General features: G+C 41.9%; 1 protein-coding gene across 1 annotated transcript; it reads left to right on the top strand.

Annotated features, from left to right (window-relative positions):
- The first annotated feature begins 3,344 nt into the window (after positions 1-3,344).
- On the top strand, positions 3,345-18,847 carry LOC139460569 (uncharacterized). The gene is made up of 7 exons (XM_071242038.1): positions 3,345-3,555; positions 4,875-5,875; positions 8,036-8,245; positions 11,938-12,065; positions 12,520-12,662; positions 13,964-14,049; positions 17,176-18,847. The coding sequence occupies exons 1-7, from the start codon at positions 3,408-3,410 to the stop codon at positions 17,428-17,430; spliced, it is 1,971 nt and encodes a 656-aa protein (XP_071098139.1). The 5' UTR covers positions 3,345-3,407; the 3' UTR covers positions 17,431-18,847.
- Positions 18,848-21,465: the final 2,618 nt, after the last annotated feature.

Genomic DNA, 21,465 nt, shown 5'->3' with positions numbered 1-21,465 from the left:
TTCTAGGTGTTCAGTGAGACGGGGGTTCTAGGTGTTCAGTGAGAAAGTGGTTCTAGGTTTTGAGTGAGACGGCGGCTCTAGGTTTTGAGTTAGACAGCAGGTCTAGTTGTTCAGAGAGACATCGGTTCAAGGTGTTCAGAGAGACAGCGGTTCCAGTTGTTCAGAGAGACATCGGTTCTAGGTGTTCAGAGAGACAGCGGTTCTAGGTTTTCAGTGAGACGGGGGTTCTAGCTATTTAGTTTGACGGGGGTTCCTGGTGCTCAGTGAGACAGCGGTTTTAGGTCTTGAGTGAGTCGGGGATTCTAGGTGTTCGGAGAAACACACATACGTGTATGCTATGGGGTCAAATCATGACATAAAACTCTCGTCTCGTCAAGAATCGATTACATACAGTCCACCTACATCACGAGAATGCTGCATGTGACGTTAAACACACATGATTAACACGTGATTTTATTTTTTTTGTAGAACAAGGAGCTTACGACGCATTCAGCTTTGGATCCAGATACGTTGCCGAAAACAGAGACACGCTGCAATGGCTTGACAACACCCGTGTTGTCATTTGAGTGGGCGCGAGGTCAGCCAAGTGGCGATGGTATATGTATGAACCTTGCTCGCGAAATGGATTTCAGATGGAATGACATAAATTGTAAAACGAAACACTATTTCATCTGTAAAATTACCATAACACGGGTTGATTATAAACACATGCAGTTCACACGGTATACAATACAATACTAGAATGCAATAACGTGCACACGAATTTCGATATCGTGGTCGTGATTATGAATTACTATATCGTGCGCAGGAATTAATATTTTCCGAAAGAAATTTAAGACCTAACTGTTAACAATGACCCTTACCGTCGAGGTAGAATGACACGCCTCCTACGATAGTTTGCTAATGATCAATTCTAACCAGGAATGTGCACGGGTACCTAACAGGAGCAAAACGATAAAAAAGCCTACATGTAGTACATCTTTCCCAATGTATTTTCTCCCCTTTCACTCAGCAGTAAACATTTTAAAACTCAAGTGTATAGCCACCGAAATTGGTTGAACTGATTGAAGTCAAATAAAAACGAAACCATGAAAGTATAGACTACATGTCCGCTACAATGCGCATAAAGTTCTCTTATAAACAAAAAAAACATGTCTAAGTATTTATGAACTGAATATGTATGAATCAAGTTTGGGATGATTACAAACTTGTCAATGGATCTCTCTAACCGACATGATATATATCGTGCATATGCTATACTATCTCGTGTGCACAATATAATATTTCGTGTGTTATTCTTTTTTTTCTCTTGTGCAAATTATAAAATATTTTTCGCACTAGCTACTAAAAGAAATCAAACCTCTCATTAAACTGTATCATAATTATGTAAATATCTTAAGTTAATACATAAACATCTCCTGATAGTTATTTAAAAATCTTCTCTTTGAAAATAAATAAATTTGCTTTTCTTAGGCACAAATTTACATTTTAAACATGGTAGGGGTCACATGGTTGCGAAGTAATTTCTTACCCCAGTCTTCATTAACCGATCTATCTTTACACATAAACACGTAGTCACAAATTACTTTTTTTACAAACTGTTGCAGGAACGAGTGGATGTTGTATCTTATGTACGTGTTCCTTCAACTCATCCGAACCTTAACTAGATGTACGATCAAATGTACACAGTATACTGAGTCCGAGCCGACCAGTCCTTGTCTTAGTCCATTAATGCCCAGCGCCAGGCAGGGTAACAACAAGAATCATCATTTAACGTCTTTTGGTTTGTCTCGGCCGGGGATCGAACCCGTACCTTGAGCTCTCCGGGAGGACACTCCCCCACTAGACCACGGAGAAGGTCACCAATGATTATACTATGTTATAAAGCGTTATTGCTCGGGTGTCCCAGTCCTCTAACGCGCCGCAGTGCATTGTGCAGAGTTGCGTCCCTTTGGTGCACCAGAAACTTATGATCGTGCGTTCGAATCTCGGTTCGTTCGATTATGTTTCTAGGTTTGTCACGCCATGCCCGTGTTCGTGGGCTTCAACAAAGTGGTTCCCAACATTACGTTAACAAGCCGTGATATAACTGTAACTGTCTGAGGGCCTTGGACTTCAAATTGCGCCAACCAGATGTTTTCATATTTCTCTTTTTATTTTATATAAAGCATATGTAAGGTCATTACTCAGCCATTTTCGTTCAAAGCTCAATTTTTAACCTCGTTTTGACCTTTGCGTTTTGTCCATATTCTCAAATGTTTTGCTTTGCATTTTCAAGACTTAGAAAGTTGAATTTGTTTCCTCATTTGTTGGCGTTCTTACATACAATGGAAAAAGTCAGATGTATTTGACACCATACCCGTGATTAAATATAATCGCAACAACCCATGCCAGTGAACAAAATCAATAAATGCACACGCCAATTTAATATCGCCTCGATCCGTGCCTTGACGGAGCGTGACAATCTACAGCATTGTAAACAAATAAACAACAAATGATGTTAATGTGAGCAAAACGAGCAAACACACGCTCGTGTCATGTGTCGTTTTGGGAGCTGTTTCTGTTCGTTATTGTTGTGTGGCTGTCACTGTAAACAGGAGGTCCAAACTAAGTCAATTCTTAAGTGGTTTAATAGGTGTTAGTCGGGTTATGAGTAACTATTCTGTAAGATGGTAGTCAAGAGTACAAGGGACACAAGCAGGGGGATGATAATGCTGTAGTGAGTGAGTGAGTGAGTGAGTGAGTGAGTGAGTGTGATCTTACGCCGCGTTTAGCAATATTCCAGCAATATCACGGCGGAGACACCAGAAATGAGCTTCACACATTTTCGGTCTTCAGCGTGACGAGCGAAAGCTTTAACCATTAGGCAACCCGACCGCCACGGTTATATAATATGGAATGTGTAGTTATTTAATATGGAATATGTGGTTATATAATATGGAATGTGTGGTTGTATAAGACATAACACAATTACAACTTTGCGCGTCTTTTAGCTGTGTCATGCTAGAAGCCTGTGCTATTGACTTGAATCCGAATCACCCGAATTAGCATTCTAGATTTGATAGGCTTTTCCATTGACTTGCGCACCTGTGCATAAACCGTTCATAACACACATACAAATGACATCTGACGGCTATCCTGCTCTGCATGCACCGCTGGTTGTGATATCCGCCCATCTCCCGTGTGAGGCAGAATCGTGTACAAGGAAATACTGTTTTCTCCAATCGCAGCAACTGAAACACACCAGCTATTCATGCGGGACACAACAAGGGACAGACACAGCGCGGTAGTCTGTTCTGTCTGATGACACGGTTATATAAACTTATCTGTGTGGTGGGAGGGACGTCCGTAAAAAGCTATGTTTAACACATACTTATGTCAGGGGATGATGCATTAACGCTGACGGTATGAACTGGGTGGTTGTACTGTCTGTGTCCGGCGGAGCTCTCATACTAATCGGGGGCGGTTTGTGCTACCATGGAATCGGATGGTTTCTGTATGAGCACAGTTGGGGGTGTGAATATACAAGAAGTTACATCTTCCTCACCTCGGTCGGTAAGTGTCAGTGACTATGATAAAGTGCTACGTAGATGCATGAAGACATCCAACTTGTATCGATAACAACTTCTTTCGAATTTCAATTGTAACGACGTTTCAGGGCTAGAAGTTGACCCTCCATTGGGAGACGCCGCGATTCGCTGTGCGGAGTTGCGTCCCTTAGGCACGCCAGAAACCTTTGATTGTGGTTTCGAATCCCTGTTCGCCCAGGTTATGTTTCTAGGTTCGTCAGCACCATACCCGTGCTCGTTGGTTTCACCGAAGTGGTAAACGTCTGAGACCTGAATCACTTCTGGCTTTCCTCCCACATTAAGCTGACGCACCGCGATATAACTGGAATACTGTTAAAAGCGGCGTTAAACTCAACTCACTCACTCACTCCATTGGGCGAATATTGAGTAAGTTTACTGAGTTAATATATTAACACTATTATTATTACAATTCATCTGTCAAACCTACTCCTCAAACAGTTTGTTTTAATCGAGTGAAGATGGAGTTCAAACACTTTCTTCCGTTGGGCCTTGTACAGGCTATTGTTGATATCATATGAATTTCACAGTGAATGTTTAGCTTAGTGATTAGTAGTTGTTCTCAAGACCTATATTCCGTTGTGTTTACACTTGAAATTTGCACTTTGAACATGGTCCTAAAATCTCAAAAATGAATTCCACCATAACGTAAAAATCACCTCCTCAAAAACCAGTGGACCAATGAAGTTGAGCCTTCTCATACGTGACCCCACCTGCATCGACGTTGCCTGAATACATTAAAGAGTTTGAAATATGATGCATAATATGTACGCCATTGAGGCCAAATTGATAAAGATATAAGTTGCCATTCATCAGTCAATTATGTTCCTTATATTACGTATGTATAACGCAATTTTATGTAAACACTGAGAGATTTTAAGAGATTTTAAAAAACCAGATTAACATGTTTAGTGATGTTCTGGAACCAAGTGATATGTTCGGTTGATTGTATTTAAACATAGTTTATTCACAAAAAGGAGTAAATGATATTGGGGACAAGAGAAGGGAGAGAGAGACATTCTTTTTGTTGTTGTTGTTGTTGTTGTTGTTATTTAACGCCGCACTCAGCAATATTCCAGCTATATGACGACGGTCTGCAAATGATCGAGTCTGTATAACAGACCAAGGTGATTGACTTCATGAGCATCGATCCACGCAATTGGGATACGATGACGTGCATCAACCAAGTCAGCGAGCCTGCTTCCAGTGAAATAAGGTTTTGAAGCAGTGGCTGAACGTTAATCGCTAGCTCCCATGTATAACTTGATGATATTGGTCTTCTCTTAGAGATCCTGATGGGGCTGCTGATGCTGGTGACATCATACGTATTCCTCCATGCTGCAAGTCTCTCACCAGCTAGGCGCCATTCTTTAAAAACACTCTACAAACAGTACATCTTTCGAAAGAATCAGGTGAAAACTGTAACAAAAGCAAGACAAACGTTCTACCAGATACTGCGATGCACACAATCATCGCAAGAATCAACTTTGAGAGATATACTTGAGAACTGTTCGAATACAATCTACGGTAGGGAGCACAACTTCTCAAATATCAAAACCATATCGGAATTTCGGAGTCAACATAAATTAACAGTGCATGAAAACTACTATCGCTATGTCAGGATGGCTCTTGAAGGAAAATGTGACCTTCTCTTCCCTGGCACTGTAGACTTTTTAACAGTCACATCTGGTACAACTTCGGGCAAGAGCAAGACCATTCCCAGAAACAGAAGACAGTTTGTCAAGACGGTTATTCTTGCAGGACAAGCGGCACGAGCAGCAATGTTACGTATCCCTGGTCTGCAAACGCTGAAGCTGTGCCATGATGTGAGGATGGTGGAAGCGCCAAAGACAATACGCCCAGGAGTACTCACAGGTCCTGCCTCCTCCATTGACTATCCCTTGAGCGCCTTTGCGGTCAGTCCACTTGCTGTTTACAAGATAGATACGGAGGAAGACTGTATCTACGTCCATGCATTCTTTGGCCTTAAAGAACAGGATATAAACAGCATGGAATTTCTTACCTCAAGCATCGCCCTTAGCTTCTTTCGTGTCATCGAGGAGAATGTGGAACGGTTATGTGAAGAAATTGAACATGGGACTTTATCCAGAAAGCTAAATCTAAATGATGATATACGCGAGGAGTTACAAGCACAGATACAGCCGGACCCTGAACAAGCAGCCTTTGTGAGGAAGACGTTGATGAATGGATGTGAGAACATTGTACAGAAGTTGTGGCCATCATGTGTCATGCTGAAGTATACTTCGACAGGATCTTTTCAACATGCCGTAAGTATCATACTGTGTCCTCTAATAACATACGTAACTTTTACACATCATAATGAGTCACGAGGTATTAAGACAAATACATTAAGCAGATTAATTGAGACTAAAATAACATAAAATGACGGATGCAGTTTCACAAGTTGTAACATCCTTGCAGAATCATATTTACTTTTCCAGCAGTATTTTTAAGGTGTCGTTTTTTATTAAGCAGGGTGATGAATGCTACTTTAAGATACTGGTTACATATCCATATTCAGCATAACCCCATCAACTGATATTCGTTAATCTAGAGACCACGTGTACGGACGATAATTGTCAGGAACGTCTGTATCAAAACGCCAGAGCGACGTAACAATTATTTGTTAATGAGGATTATACTCCGATCGGTACCGTCAGAAATATAACTGGTTTCCCAAAAGAATAAAAGTAAATTTGATCATGTTTAATTTTGTCACATGACTTAATGCACATGTATCAACGGCCCTCATTTGCCCTTAAACATTTCTAGATTTCTGGTGTTTAAGACTAACGTTATATTTTATTGGAAATTAGTTTAAAATCAAATCTGCAATGAGGGTAGCCGTAAAGTGAACATCCATGAACAGACGAGATTATAGTTACATCAGTCACATTGTGTTATCCGTTCAGGTGCGCGATTATCCGAAATTCCATGCAGCAATGCATATGATTTAAATTCAAGTTTCTAAATGTATGTCGTTCAGTTTACTCACATGGCTAAAGAAATCCACAAGTTTAATTGTTGCGCCGTGAGCGTCGCCTTTGTTCTGTGTCGCTTGTTATTGTGGGTGGAGGTTTTTTCTGTCGTAAAACCTTGTTTCCCCCACTACTGTGAGGCGACAGCAGCAACTACATGCCATGAAACAGTGTGCTTTCTGACTTGGTTGCACTACGAGAACAGGCGGCCTGGGGAAGAAATACCAGTTATTATAGCTAAAATGGATAGAATTATCATTAAACCGCCCGCATGTTTTCAGAAATGAGCGGGCCACTGTAACTTGATAATGCCCTCATACTGCTTGACGACGGGCCATTATCACGCCCGTTGTTAGCTGACGTCATAGGGTGGGATAAGTGACGTCACGTTCAATAGTGACGTCATCTGGTTTGTTCTCTGACGTTTCCATATTTGTAAAAGTGGGTCAGTGACATTCGTGTTGATTGCAGTAAATGTTTCCAAACCGATATTGTTTCTTTTTATCTTACAGCAAATTCCATCCATTTTAGCTAAAATAACGGTAACGCTATTTTTCAGGGCATTATCATTTGCAGAAGCCCTCAGTCTTTTCAACCGCCCTCCTTCGTCGGGCGGTAAATGGAAGACCTCGGGCTTCTGCAAATGATAATGCCCTGAAAAATAGCGTTACCGTTATAATAGAGACACAGGTACCCTGGTCTATTTGCACAAGTGGGTTGATATTAACACAATTACTCAATCTATAAAGCAAGTCGTTATTATCGACAGCATCATTTAGATTCACTTACCGTTATGGCCCAGTCCCACTACAATGTTTTAGAGCAAACTACACATGGCCTGTAAAAGACAGTTACTACGCTGTCACGTCGAGCTTTCATCGAAAAACCATGATAGCGTATACATAACGAGTTCACATGTAACACATGTCTAACGTACTAGTAGCGTATCACTGACTTATACATAACTTATGACAGCGTATAAAAGCATATTGCCAGCGTGTGTCTTGTGTGTTCAACGTATGCCCAGCGTATGCCAAGCATATGAGTAGATATGACTAGCGCACTCAGCGTAGGGGAAATGTGCCTAAAACGGGCCCCGCGGTAGTATAACTTCTAGTGCACACGTATTTATCAAATTACCACGAAACGCGAGAGCAGTCTAGATATGTAGAAGGTTCATACGTTCCCATACGCCGACAAATTTGTTTAAGCCTCGGCGTACTACAACGTATACCAGCGTGCTTCTAGCGTATACAACTTACGCCTAACTTATCCATAGCGTGTTTCAACGTTGCCGGCGTTTTGGCAAAAAATAACATACGTCGCCATACGTTACTGCTAGACGTTGTAGTGTGACAGGGCCATAATACATTGATGATCATAGTTACGTTAGTTTCTGAATGAAGCAGTGGTGCTTATAGTTACACTATCTGAGTGTTCTACTTCCAGGCGGAGATGCTGCGGCAAAAATACATAGGAGACCTGCCAGTGAGTTCTAGCATGCACATTGCTTCCGAGGCTCTCTACGGGGTGTGTGTGGACGCGCCCGGTGACGACACACATGTGGAGTACACAATTATCCCCCAGGAACACTTTTACGAGTTTATTCCGGAAGAACACGTTGATGAAGAACAGCCAGACACATTGCTGGCGACTGAGGTAGTACATTTATAACTCAGTGAAACTGGCAAACATTACTGTATATAGAAAAATGATGGATATTGCATCCACCTGGAAATACTGAAGAGACGAACTAAACTTTGTCATACGTTTGATTAAGAGCGCGTCCAAATTGTTAGTATTTCATAATACTTGATTTTAAAATCTAAAAAATACACCTTTAGGTTTGTTCACGATTATTGAACGTATGAATTTCAGATTAGATTGTGAATTTGTTCTATTGTTTGCCTTAAAACGCTTATCGCAAACTACCTGCAAAGTAGCCAACAAATCGTTTGTTTCAGATTCAATTCAATTCATGTGCGAAAACAATACATGTATGGTTTGTTTGTTTGTTTGTTTGTCTGTCTGTCTGTCTGTCTGACTGTCTGTCTGTATAACGCCGCGATCGGTAATATTAATATCCTAGCCATATGACGGCGGCCTGTTAATAGTCAAGTCTGGACCAGAGGTTGAAATTGTGAGCGACGTTCAACGCCGTCCAGCAACGAAGACAGGCTATCAACCTAGTCACCTAACCTGACCAGTCAGTCCATAAGTCGCCTCTCACGACCAACATAGCTTGCTATGGACATATCTCATCCCGGTGTCGTAGATCCCATATTCCTGGGAACCATATGTTAGTAGTGCCAGACAAATGTATCTTGCTTCCCACTAATAACAATTACATTGGACTGCCTACATCGCCTAACATAAATTCCACGGAAAAAGGACAAAATGTCCGTCTATGAATCATAGCCCTTGTCGCAATACATCAGGACTCGATATCTAGGGTTGGACATTGTGGGTTAGGAAACATTATATTACTCCTACTCCGAAATCAATACGGTGTATGCATTTTTTGTTAGATTGAGGTGTAAGTGTATATGTGTGTATGTGTGTTGTTAAATTGTGGTATATGTGTGTGTGTGTGTGTGTATGTGTGTGATGTTAGATTGTGGTGTAAGTGTGTATGTGTGATGTTAGCTTGTGGTGTAAGTGTGTATGTGTGTTGTTAGATTGTGGTGTAAGTGTGTATGTGTGTTGTTAGATTGAGGTGTAAGTGTGTATGTGTGTTGTTAGATTGTGGTTTAAGTGTGAGTGTGTGATGTTAGATTGAGGTGTAAGTGTGTGTGTGTGATGTTAGCTTGAGGTGTAAGTGTGTATGTGTGTGATGTTAGATTGTGGTGTAAGTGTGTATGTGTGTTGTTAGATTGAGGTGTAAGTGTGTGTGTGTGATGTTAGATTGTGGTGTAAGTGTGTATGTGTGATGTTAGATTGTGGTGTATGTGTGTTGTTAGATTGAGGTGTAAGTGTGTATGTGTGATGTTAGAATGTGGTGTAAGTGTGTATGTGTGTTGTTAGATTGAGGTGTAAGTATGTATGTGTGTGATGTTAGATTGAGGTGTAAGTGTGTGTGTGTGTTGTTAGATTGAGGTGTAAGTGTGTATGTGTGCTTTGTTAGATTGAGGTGTAAGTGTGTATGTGTGTTGTTAGATTGAGGTGTAAGTGTGTATGTGTGTGATGTTAGATTGAGGTGTAAGTGTGTATTGTTAGATTGTGGTGTGTGTGTGTATGTGTGTGATGTTAGATTGAGGTGTAAGTGTGTATGTGTGTGATGTTAGATTGTGGTGTAAGTGTGTATGTGTGTGATGTTAGATTGTGATGTAAGTGTATATGTGTGTGATGCTAACTTGAGGTGTAAGTGTGTATGTGCGTTGTTAGATTGAGGTGTAAGTGTGTATGTGTGTGATGTTATATTGAGGTATTAGTATGTATGTGTGTGATGTTAGATTGATGTGTAAGTGTGTATGTGTGTGTTGTTAGATTGAAGTGTAAGTGTGTGTGTGCGTTGTTAGATTGTGGTGTAAGTGTGTATGTGTGTTGTTATATTGAGGTGTAAGTGTGTATGTGTGTGATGTTAGATTGTGATGTAAGTGTATATGTGTGTGATGTTAGCTTGAGGTGTAAGTGTGTGTGTGTGATATTAGATTGAGGAGTAAGTGTGTATGTGTGTGATGTGAGATTGTGATGTAAGTGTATATGTGTGTGATGCTGACTTGAGGTGTAAGTGTGTATGTGCGTTGTTAGATTGAGGTGTAAGTGTGTATGTGTGTGGTGTTATATTGAGGTATTAGTATGTGTGTGTGTGATGTTAGATTGAGGTGTAAGTGTGTATGTGTGTGTTGTTAGATTGAAGTGTAAGTGTGTGTGTGCGTTGTTAGCTTGTGGTGTAAGTGTGTATGTGTGTTGTTAGATTGAGGTGTAAGTGTGTATGTGTGATGTTAGCTTCAGGTGTAAGTGTGTATGTGTGTTGCTAGATTGTGGTGTAAGTGTGTATGTGTGTTGTTAGATTCAGGTGTAAGTGTGTATGTGGGTTGCTATATTGTGGTATGAGTGTGTATGTGCGTTGTTAGATTGAGGTGTAAGTGTGTATGTGCGTTGTTAGATTGAGGTGTAAGTGTGTATGTGTGTGGTGTTATATTGAGGTATTAGTATGTATGTGTGTGATGTTAGATTGAGGTGTAAGTGTGTATGTGTGTGTTGTTAGATTGAAGTGTAAGTGTGTGTGTGCGTGATGTTAGATTGTGGTGTAAGTGTGTATGTGTGTTGTTAGCTTGAGGTGTAAGTGTGTATGTGTGTTGTTAGCTTCAGGTGTAAGTGTGTATGTGTGTTGCTAGATTGTGGTGTAAGTGTGTATGTGTGTTGTTAGATTGAGGTGTAAGTATGTATGTGTGTTGCTATATTGTGGTATGAGTGTGTCTGTGCGTTGTTAGATTGTGGTGTAAGTGTGTATGTGTGATGTTAGCTTCAGGTGTAAGTGTGTATGTGTGTGTTGCTAGATTGTGGTGTAAGTATGTATGTGTGTTGCTAGATTGTGGTGTAAGTGTGTATGTGTGTTGTTAGATTGTGGTGTAAGTGTGTATGTGTGATGTTAGATTGTGGTGTAAGTGTGTATGTGTGATGTTAGCTTCAGGTGTAAGTGTGTATGTGTGTGTTGCTAGATTGTGGTGTAAGTGTGTATGTGTGTTGTTAGCTTGAGGTGTAAGTGTGTATGTGTGTTGTTAGATTGTTGTGTAAGTGTGTATGTGTGTTGTTAGATTGAGGTGTATGTGCGTTGTTAGCTTGAGGTGTAAGTGTGTATGTGTGTTGTTAGATTGAGGTGTAAGTGTGTATGTGCGTTGTTAGATTGAGGTGTAAGTGTGTATGTGTGCTTTGTTAGATTGAGGTGTAAGTGTGTGTGTGTGATGTTAGATTGAGGTGTAAGTATGTATGTGTGTGATGTTATATTGTGATGTAAGTTTGTATGTGTGTGATGTTAGCATGAGGTGTAAGTGTGTATGTGTACGTTGTTAGATTGAGGTGTAAGTGTGTATGTGTGTTGTTAGATTGAGGTGTAAATGTGTATGTGTGTTGTTAGATTGAGGTGTGTATGTGTGTGTGTGTGATGTTAGCTGAGGTGTAAGTGTGTATGTGTGTTGTTAGATTGAGGTGTAAGTGTGTATGTGTGTTGTTAGATTGAGGTGTGTATGTGTGTGTGTGTGATGTTAGCTGAGGTGTAAGTGTGTATGTGTGTTGTTAGATTGAGGTGTAAGTGTGTATGTGTGTTGTTAGATTGAGGTGTGAGTGTGTATGTGTGTGATGTTAGATTGAGGTGTACATATTTCAAGAAAGTACTGCTTACATTCAAGGTTGAAGCAGGGAAGAAGTACGAGATCGTGGTCACCACTAGAACGGGTCTGTACAGATACCGAAGTCAGGACCTGGTAGAAATCGCAGGCTTCACTGAGACAGCGCCGAAATACAGGTTTTGCCAGAGGTAGGGATGTGTGCGTCTGATAATAGCAACACGTACGTTATGTTTCTATAGAGCTTGTCCAACCAACGCGTGTTCTTTTGCGTGCAATTAAGACTCCCTGAGGAGTATACGACCCAATGTTGCCTTCGGGCGCTAAAACGTTACACAGTCACATTTCATCTCATTCTATCGGGTACCCATTCACTGCTGGGGGAATATAATTATTATTACATATCACGCTGTGCCACAATACCAGGGATGCAAAACATTTTAAATATCTCGTGTTAACGTTGTGTCCGAAACTCATGCTCAGGAATCAAGAATGACGATTTCAGTTACCCATCAATCATCCATAATAATTGCATTTATCCTGCAAAAATGTCTGTCAAACACTTGTCTGCTGTTGTTTTCAAGGGTTTATTTAGGGTTTGCTGTGAATCGAATTTTGTTAAAAATCTCGTATTAATTATTGCAGAACTGGAGAGTGCCTAAGTGCAAATGTTGACAAATATACAGTGCAGGTGTTTGACGAAGCTATGAAAATGGCTCAGTTGAAATGGAATGGCAGAATGGAGGATTACATGGCAACTGAAAACATAATCATTGCCAAAATAAACGGTGAGTGGATTTCTAATTAAACACAGCTTTCGTGTTTATCATTGAAGAAAAATACTGATTGTCTTCAGCAATAACCATAACAGTCGTAAAATATATCGATCGTTAATATTCCACGGAACTAGTGACTAACATTCTGCTCCTATTGCAAATTTATCTGCAGGTAATTATCATATGGTTTAATCGGAACATCTCTATGCTGTATGAGGAACCGACCGCCCGATAGATGTTGGGCGGTATATATGTTGGCTGGTTGGTTTGTTGTTGTTTAACGCCGCACTCAGCAATATACCAGCTATATGATGGCGGTCTGTAAATAATCGAGTCTGGACCAGACAATCCAGTGATTGATATCGTGACCATCGATCCACGCAATTAGGATTGATGGCATGCATCAACCAAGTCAGCGAGCCTGACCACTCGATCCCGTTAGTCGCCTCTTACGACAAGCAAAGTCGCCTTTTACGGCAAGCATGAGTTGCTGAAGACCTATTCTACCCCGGATCCTCACGGGTCGGTATAAATGTAGTGCAATGTTATTGAAATGAGTTTATTAAGTAAGGGCCATTATACAAAGCACCTATCACATTGAATTTCACCGGAGCACGGTACAGTATATAGTAGCATAATCACATTAGTCATATATGAATGTCGAGGTACTTTTGTCTTTTTTTAAATGCTAAAAATATATATTGGGCCAAATGGTTTAAAATAAACTACGGTTATAACGAAGTCAAAGGGACCACTAATTCTAGTTCGTTATAACCGTAGTTCCTTATAAGTATATACACAGCACATATACAGCAAATAAGACTAAAAATAAGTTCGTTTTATCCGTCAGTTCGTTATAAGCGTGTTCGTCATAAACGTAGTTTACTGTATTTCAATTGGATTTGATGATGTCTTAACATTTTATCTTGTGATGGGTTCACACAGAAGTAGCATGGACATATTGCCTTTGACTTTGCTAAAGGGACACTCCACGCAAACATTATACTTTTGTTGGTGTATTCTGAGTTTCGCTAGAATCTTATAAAAATATATGTTAGTGCAGCTGCAATGAGATACAATTATGTAATACTGCACCAACAACACATTTTGTGTACCAGGACATCCAGTGCAAATATGTTTGTATTTTTGTATTTTTCACGATTGTTTTATCGGACATGAAAACAACCACAACAAAGAACCATAAAAGTTGTACGTTGTTCCCTAAAATACACAGTCATTGTGTTTTAAGAAGACGCCCTCATGATATAGTGTTGCCTGACACATGAGCCTCACACATATACATTTGGCCCCAGGGACAGTGCCCACGAAGTGGTTCTACTACGTGTTCGTAGAGATGGAGGAAGAAGACATTATCATTACAGGAGATGAAAAGAAGATGGTGAGTCACTATATCAACCCACATGTTGTGTGTTGTGCGTATGTCGGCCATCCCTGGCTGTTGTGATGTGTACAGTCCAGAATCTCACATGTGGTGTGTTGTGCGTATGTCGGCCATCCCTGGCTGATGTGATGTGTACAGTCTAGAATCTCACATGTTGTGTGTTGTGTGTATGTCGGCCCTACCTGGCTGATGTGATGTGTACAGTCCAGAATCTCATATGTTGTGTGTTGTGTGTATGTCGGCCCTACCTGGCTGTGGCGATGTATATAGTCCAGAATCTCATATGTTGTGTGTTGTGTGTATGTCGGCCATCCCTGGCTGATGTGAAATGTACAGTCTAGAATCTCACATGTTGTGTGTTGTGCGTATGTCAGCTATACCTGGCTGTGGCGATGTATATAGTCTAGAATCTCATATGTTGTGTGTTGTGTGTATGTCGGCCATCCCTGGCTGATGTGAAATGTACAGTCTAGAATCTCACATGTTGTGTGTTGTGCGTATGTCAGCTATACCTGGCTGTGGCGATGTATATAGTCTAGAATCTCATATGTTGTGTGTTGTGTGTATGTCGGCCATCCCTGGCTGATGTGAAATGTACAGTCTAGAATCTCACATGTTGTGTGTTGTGCGTATGTCAGCTATACCTGGCTGTGGCGATGTATATAGTCTAGAATCTCATATGTTGTGTGTTGTGTGTATGTCGGCCATCCCTGGCTGATGTGAAATGTACAGTCTAGAATCTCATATGTTGTGTGTTGTGTGTATGTCGGCCATCCCTGGCTGATGTGATGTGTACAGTCTAGAATCCCACATCTCGTGTGCTGTGCATATGTCGGCCATCCCTGGCTGATGTGAAGTGTACAGTCTAGAATCCCACATCTTGTGTGCTGTGCATATGTCGGCCATCCCTGGCTGATGTGAAGTGTACAGTCTAGAATCCCACATCTCGTGTGCTGTGCATATGTCGGCCATCCCTGGCTGATGTGATGTCTACAGTCTAGAATCCCACATCTCGTGTGCTGTGCATATGTCGGCCATCCCTGGCTGATGTGAAGTGTACAGTCTAGAATCCCACATCTCGTATGTTCTGAGTATGTCGGCCATCCCTGGCTGATGTGAAATGTACAGTCTAGAATCTCACATGTTGTGTGTTGTGTGTATGTCGGCCATCCCTGGCTGATGTGATGTGTACAGTCTAGAATCTCACATGTTGTGTGTTGTGCGTATGTCGGCCCTATCTGGCTGTTGTGGAGTGTACAGTCTAGAATCCCACATGTTGTGTGTTGTGTGTATGTCGGATATATCTGGCTGTGGCGATGTATATTGTCTAGAATCTCACATGGTGTGTGTTGTGCGTATGTCTGCCATCCCTGGCTGTTGTGATGTGTACAGTCTAGAAACACACATGTTGTGTGTTGTGTGTATGTCGGCCCTTGCTGGCTGATGTGATGTGTACAGTCTAGAATCCCACATGTTGTGTGTTGTGCATATGTCGGCCCTTGTTGGCTGTTGTGATGTGTACAGTCTAGAATCCAACATGTTGTGTGTTGTGCATATGTCGGCCCTTGTTGGCTGTTGTGATGTGTACAGTCTAGAATCCAACATGTTGTGTGTTGTGCATATGTCGGCCCTTGTTGGCTGTTGTGATGTGTACAGTCTAGAATCCAACATGTTGTGCATATGTCGGCCCTTGTTGGCTGTTGTGATGTGTACAGTCTAGAATCCAACATGTTGTGTGTTGTGCATATGTCGGCCCTTGTTGGCTGTTGTGATGTGTACAGTCTAGAAACCCACATGTTGTGTGTTGTGCGTATGTCGGCCCTTGCTGGTTGTTGTGATGTGTACAGTCTAGAAACCCACATGTTGTGTGTTGTGCGTATGTCGGCCCTTGTTGGCTGTTGTGATGTGTACAGTCTAGAAACACACATGTTGTGTGTTGTGCGTATGTAGGCCCTTGCTGGCTGTTGTGATGTGTACAGTCTAGAAACCCACATGTTGTGTGTTGTGCGTATGTCAGCCCTTGTTGGCTGTTGTGATGTGTACAGTCTAGAATCCAACATGTTGTGTGTTGTGCGTTTGTCGGCCCTTGTTGGCTGTTGTGATGTGTACAGTCTAGAATCCAACATGTTGTGTGTTGTGCGTTTGTCGGCCCTTGTTGGCGGTGGTGATGTGTACAGTCTAGAATCCAACATGTTGTGTGTTGTGCGTATGTCGGCCCTTCCTGGCTGGTGTTGAGTGTACACTCTAGAATCCCTCATATTGTGTGTTGTGCGTATGTCGGCCCTTGCTGGCTGTTGTGATGTGTACAGTCTAGAAACCCTCATATTGTGTGTTGTGCGTATGTCGGCTCTTCCTGGCTGTTGTGATGTGTACAGTCTAGAAACCCACATGTTGTGTGTTGTGCGTATGTCGGCCCTTGCTGGCTGTTGTGATGTGTACAGTCTAGAAACCCACATGTTGTGTGTTTTGCGTATGTCGGCCCTTCCTGGCTGGTGTTGAGTGTACACTCTAGAATCCCTCATATTGTGTGTTGTGCGTATGTCGGCCATCCCTGGCTGATGTGAAGTGTACAGTCTAGAATCCCACATGTTGTGTGTTGTGCGTATGTCGGCCCTTCCTGGCTGTTGTGGAGTGTACACTCCTAGGGTGTAAATCATTCCCCATGAAGGACAACCTTTATAGCTTTGTTATAGCGCCTGTTCGGAGAGCGGAAAGTAAGTGGTCCCCGGATTATATAAAAAAAGATGATAGCTGCTGTTCGCCTACCTGGTGCGCGACAGCAGGGAGACAAAACAAGGACTGGTCGGCTCTTAGTCAGTGAGAATGTGTCTGAGTTGGGTATACATGTTAAAACTATGGGATGGTATCTCAGTGGGCTTGCACTATCATAGCGTCATAAGCCTGGACTATGTATGTGAAATAGTCTTTACCATGACGTTAAGCCCCATTTCACCTCACGGCTGCTCGTAAATATCAATCCAGAGTTGTATCCTCCAGAGTCGGTTATACAGAGATCGCCTTTGTATGGCTGGAATATTGCTGAGTCGGCATAAAACAACAAACAAACAAACAAGAGAAACCAAACCAAGCGTTTGCCGAGTCACGTCGCTGTCGCTCTTGCAGGTTGGCGAATGTCTACTGGCCTGTAACGAGGACTATAAAGAGGTCCACGACTATGGAGGGGTTGTAGATCCCGAGGTGATACAGATGAAAAGGGGCACTTTCAAACAAGCCAGACGTCTCATCTTGAGTCTGAACCCTGATGCTTCCAGCAGCCAATACAAGCCAGTCAGGTTCATGCGAAATGTTCCCGTACTCCGCTATCTCCTCCAACATACCCAAGATCAACACAACGAACAGGAAGCTCATCAAAATTAAGCCTATTGTGTGCTCGACTCACATGAGACAAATGAACTGATTCCCAAAAGAGCCTCCACGATGCACAGTATAGAATGAAATGCAATGATAGATATTTGCTGAAATTGCAACAATCTATTATTCAGCGTTGTTCCTTTTTAGAAAAACAAACTTTTTTCTTTTAAAGACAAATGTTTGATATAGAAGAATTTATCGCAATGTCTTATTCTTTAGAACAACAACAACAACAAGAAGAACTACTTCTATTACTGTTACCACTAAGAATAATAATCTATGGTACTATCTAATTCTTTGTAGAAAAGTATTTCTTTTTGCATTGACTGCTACTACTACTACTACCACTTCTACTACCACTAATACTACTACTACCTCTACTATCACCACCACCAACAAGAATTACTACTGATAATAATAACAATGATAACTATAATAATAAAAATCAGAAATGTCGATGATATTTCTTTTTAATTTGCAACACATTTCACAGTGACGTGATAACAGTCCGACTAGAAACCCTGCACTATGCTACAGTTTGATAAATATACTCACAAGCAAAAGAAACGCAAGTCGAGTATTCAGTATACATCATTGAATTTATTTATTTTCAACAGTAAATACAAGAAATACTAATAGGGCAAGATTGACAAAAAATTGACTGAGGACAGTTTAATGGATTAAAAAGCAGATGACATAATTGTTTTTTTCAAATGTTAAGGACTTACAAAGTTTCGGGTCAATGCCCAAAATGTCAGTCAATACCTGGTGTGACCACCATTAGCATTGATCACTGCCACACATCTCCTGTACATTGAGTGGATCAGACGATTTGTGAAGGCCCTAGAGATCCTCCTGCACACATCCAGAGCAGCTGTGCGTAGTTCATCGGCAGTTGTAGCGACTGGGCGCACATTGTGCAGACGCCTTTGAACCTCATCCCACAAGTGTTCGATGGGGTTCAGATCAGGGCTGAGGGCTGGCCACAGTAGAACACGGATGTAGTGTTGTTGCAGAAAGGCCACGGTAGCTCTGGCAACATGGGGACGAGCGTTGTCCTGCTGGAAAATGTGTTGTTGATGTTGTTCAAAAAATGGAACAACGTGGGGTCTGATCACTTCGTCGATATACCGCTGAGTAGTGACGCCGTGTCCCCGACCCTGACCAACATTCAGAAAGCACATGGGTCCAAGTCTCTCATTAAGACCAATCCCTGCCCATATCATGACGCTAGGTCCACCCCATGGATTCCTTTCCACAACGTTTCTGTCAGCGAAACGATCACCTCGACGCTGCCAAATTCTGACTCTTCCGTCTGCATAGGAGACACAAAAGCGACTTTCATCAGAGAAGATGACACGCCTCCAATCACGATAACGCCAATTGTGATGGTCCTGTGCTTGTCGATGCCGTGGTTTGGGAACAGGACGATGTGCTGGTCGGTGACATCCGAGGTGTTTGGAACGAAGACGTCGGATTACATTGTCCCGGCTATTGTGTTCCTGTGGTCTGTCGAGCACTTTCAATTGCAGTTAGGAACGGATGTTGCTGGTGTTGACGGGTAATCTGTCGATCTTGTCGAGGTGTGGTGACCCTAGGACGACCGCTCCGAGGAAGGTAATCTGTGGTCTGTGTAGCATTGTATCGATGCAGGAGACCGTAAATTGTGGTTATGTTAACGTTGAAATGACGGGCAACATCTTGGACAGACTCTCCAGCTTCCAAACGTCCGATAGCCTGGTTTCTCTGAATTTGAGTTTGGCGTGGAATTGTTGACCAAGGAGTGGAAGGTCCAAGAATCGGCCACAGTTTTATACCCACAACAGTTCGTGACAGTTCGTGCATTTTCGATTTTGCGAGAAGTGGGTGCATGATACCCACATATTCATTGAAATGGTGCGTTTTGGTGATTCGTTTTTTATGTTGCGTTTTTATTCGGGGCTTCCAAAATGCAACCAAAAATATTGATAACTTCACCAGGCTTCACCACAAGCTAAAACTCGTATCAATTTATGTTTCTGTGTTTGTTACCTCTTTGCTTAAAACAACTTGCGTTACTTTTGCGTGTGAGTATAGAAAAAACAAATGGGTTATCTGAATGAACAAAATATACTTGTATACACTCGTCACAGTTCATTTAAACATTATGAAAGCGGAACTCTAGCTGATTCTGATTAACATACAGACAATGTGAGAAAAGCGACAAAAGGCAAAAATAAATCAAATTGTATGCTCAACTTCATCATGAAAATATATGTATGTCGCTGTATGTATTCGACGTTCATGTCATTCCAACCATCCATGAAAAAGTATTAAAATAAAGAGAAAAAATATGTCTTGTATTTGCACATTTTTTAAATCACCATCAAACTTTCTACGGGCCAGGACATACAATTATACGTACCGGTGTATTAATCATGTCAAGTCCGGATCACGGCCACAAGAGGAGGAGATGCGGTGACGTGAAATGACGAGTGAACGGATGCAGTAATTGTTTTGGCATGCCATGACGCTCTCTCATGTAACGCACCCAGTGACGTGAAACATAGCATTACGTCTACAGACAACATGAAGAATGTTGCCGTTGAACCCGTTGTACGAACAATTCACTCTGTTATAAAAAAATACTGTGTACGATTAATAATAATTATGTTTTCCCGGCCTCAGACTGAGTTTTGAGGCCAGGTTCACTTTACCCCGAGGCGAACCTGAGCGACGTTTGTCACGGGATTGTGTGTGTGTGTGTGTGTGTGTGGTGTGTGTGTGTGGGGGGGGGGGGGGGGGGTGTAGGGGTGGTGGTATTTTTATGGGTGACCTTGCTCTCATGGGAAGCTTTAGGGCTTCAGTTACTACATGTGGTGTCCCCATAACGCAAGTCGGTACGTTCCAAATGTGCATCTGTTCACCCAGCAATGAATTGGTACTCGGTAGGTCGAGATATTAATGTCACTGTTAACCTTCTGGCGCCTCATGGGCAGCTTGGGTTGTGACCTCCCAAATGGGACTGAAAATGACAATCGAGGGCACACTGATCCATTGACAAGGCAAACGGGGCGCTTTGAGCACGGTGTCCCGCATGAAATTTACTGTGGTCTCGTGTGCAAACAAGAATCCATGGAGTGGAAGCACTTTTTCTCTCCTAAAAGCAAGCAACTTAAGCAACCAGATCCACTCAAAAAAGTAATGGCCACGCATTAAACACATCCATTATTTACCACGCAGAGCAAACATCGGGACAACGCCCCAGTTCACACATAATGTACTAGAATGTAGATACACGCTCATATCACATCCATCGTATTCACCACGGTCTGGTCTGTTTTTAAATGTGAATGATCATACATTTAACGATGACTAAGACATGTTTGCTGCTGAGGGGGGATTGCTGACATCTCAGGATTTGAAGTTCTACTTAACAGGGTTAACAGACCATGTACATTGAACAGCAAGGGGACTACGTTGAAAACTAGTTTAAGCTAACGGCAGTGTTTCAGTTGTATGTATGCTGGGCAGAAACTGTTTCATACCCTTCGTATACTCCTATGTGAAAGTTTGAAGTGAGTGAGTGAGTTGGGTTTAACGCCGCTTTTAACAGTATTCCAGTTATACCACGGCGTGTCAGCTTAATATGGGAGGAAAGCCCAATGTGATGCAGGTCTCACACGTTTACCATTTCGATGAAACCCACAAGCACGGGTATGACAAACCTAAAAACATAATCGGGGTGAACCGGGATTCGAACCCACAATCATAGGTTTCTGACGTACCCAAGGAACGCAACTCTGCACTGCTAATCGCGTCGCCTTAGACGACTGGGCCACCCGTGCCTCCGAAAGTTTGAAGGGGTACATGACGTGCATTTGGTCGTGGTAAAGGACGACAGGTTTACTCAGTGTTACTGTTAATAGTAACAGTGGGGATAAATTTGAAAACGCAGCAGAGGTCCTACTAATTCAGAAACAAGGATCTCATAGCTTACGTGATGGTTCTCCAGTACGTCCGCAAGTTTACACGATATACGGCATTTCCTTTCGACGAAAG

This window comes from Haliotis cracherodii, unplaced genomic scaffold (genome assembly GCF_022045235.1).
Source record: "Haliotis cracherodii isolate W230 unplaced genomic scaffold, xgHalCrac1.p SCAF_14, whole genome shotgun sequence".
Taxonomy (NCBI): domain Eukaryota; kingdom Metazoa; phylum Mollusca; class Gastropoda; order Lepetellida; family Haliotidae; genus Haliotis; species Haliotis cracherodii.
This window is presented reverse-complemented; position numbering and strand designations above follow the sequence as displayed.

Coding starts and splice junctions, on each gene's coding strand:
- LOC139460569 (XM_071242038.1), top strand. CDS start 3,408: ATGAACTGGGTGGTTGTACTGTCTGTGTCCGGCGGAGCTCTCATACTA. Junction 5,876..8,035: donor CAGGATCTTTTCAACATGCC/GTAAGTATCATA, acceptor TTCTACTTCCAG/GCGGAGATGCTGCGGCAAAA. Junction 8,246..11,937: donor ACACATTGCTGGCGACTGAG/GTAGTACATTTA, acceptor CTTACATTCAAG/GTTGAAGCAGGGAAGAAGTA.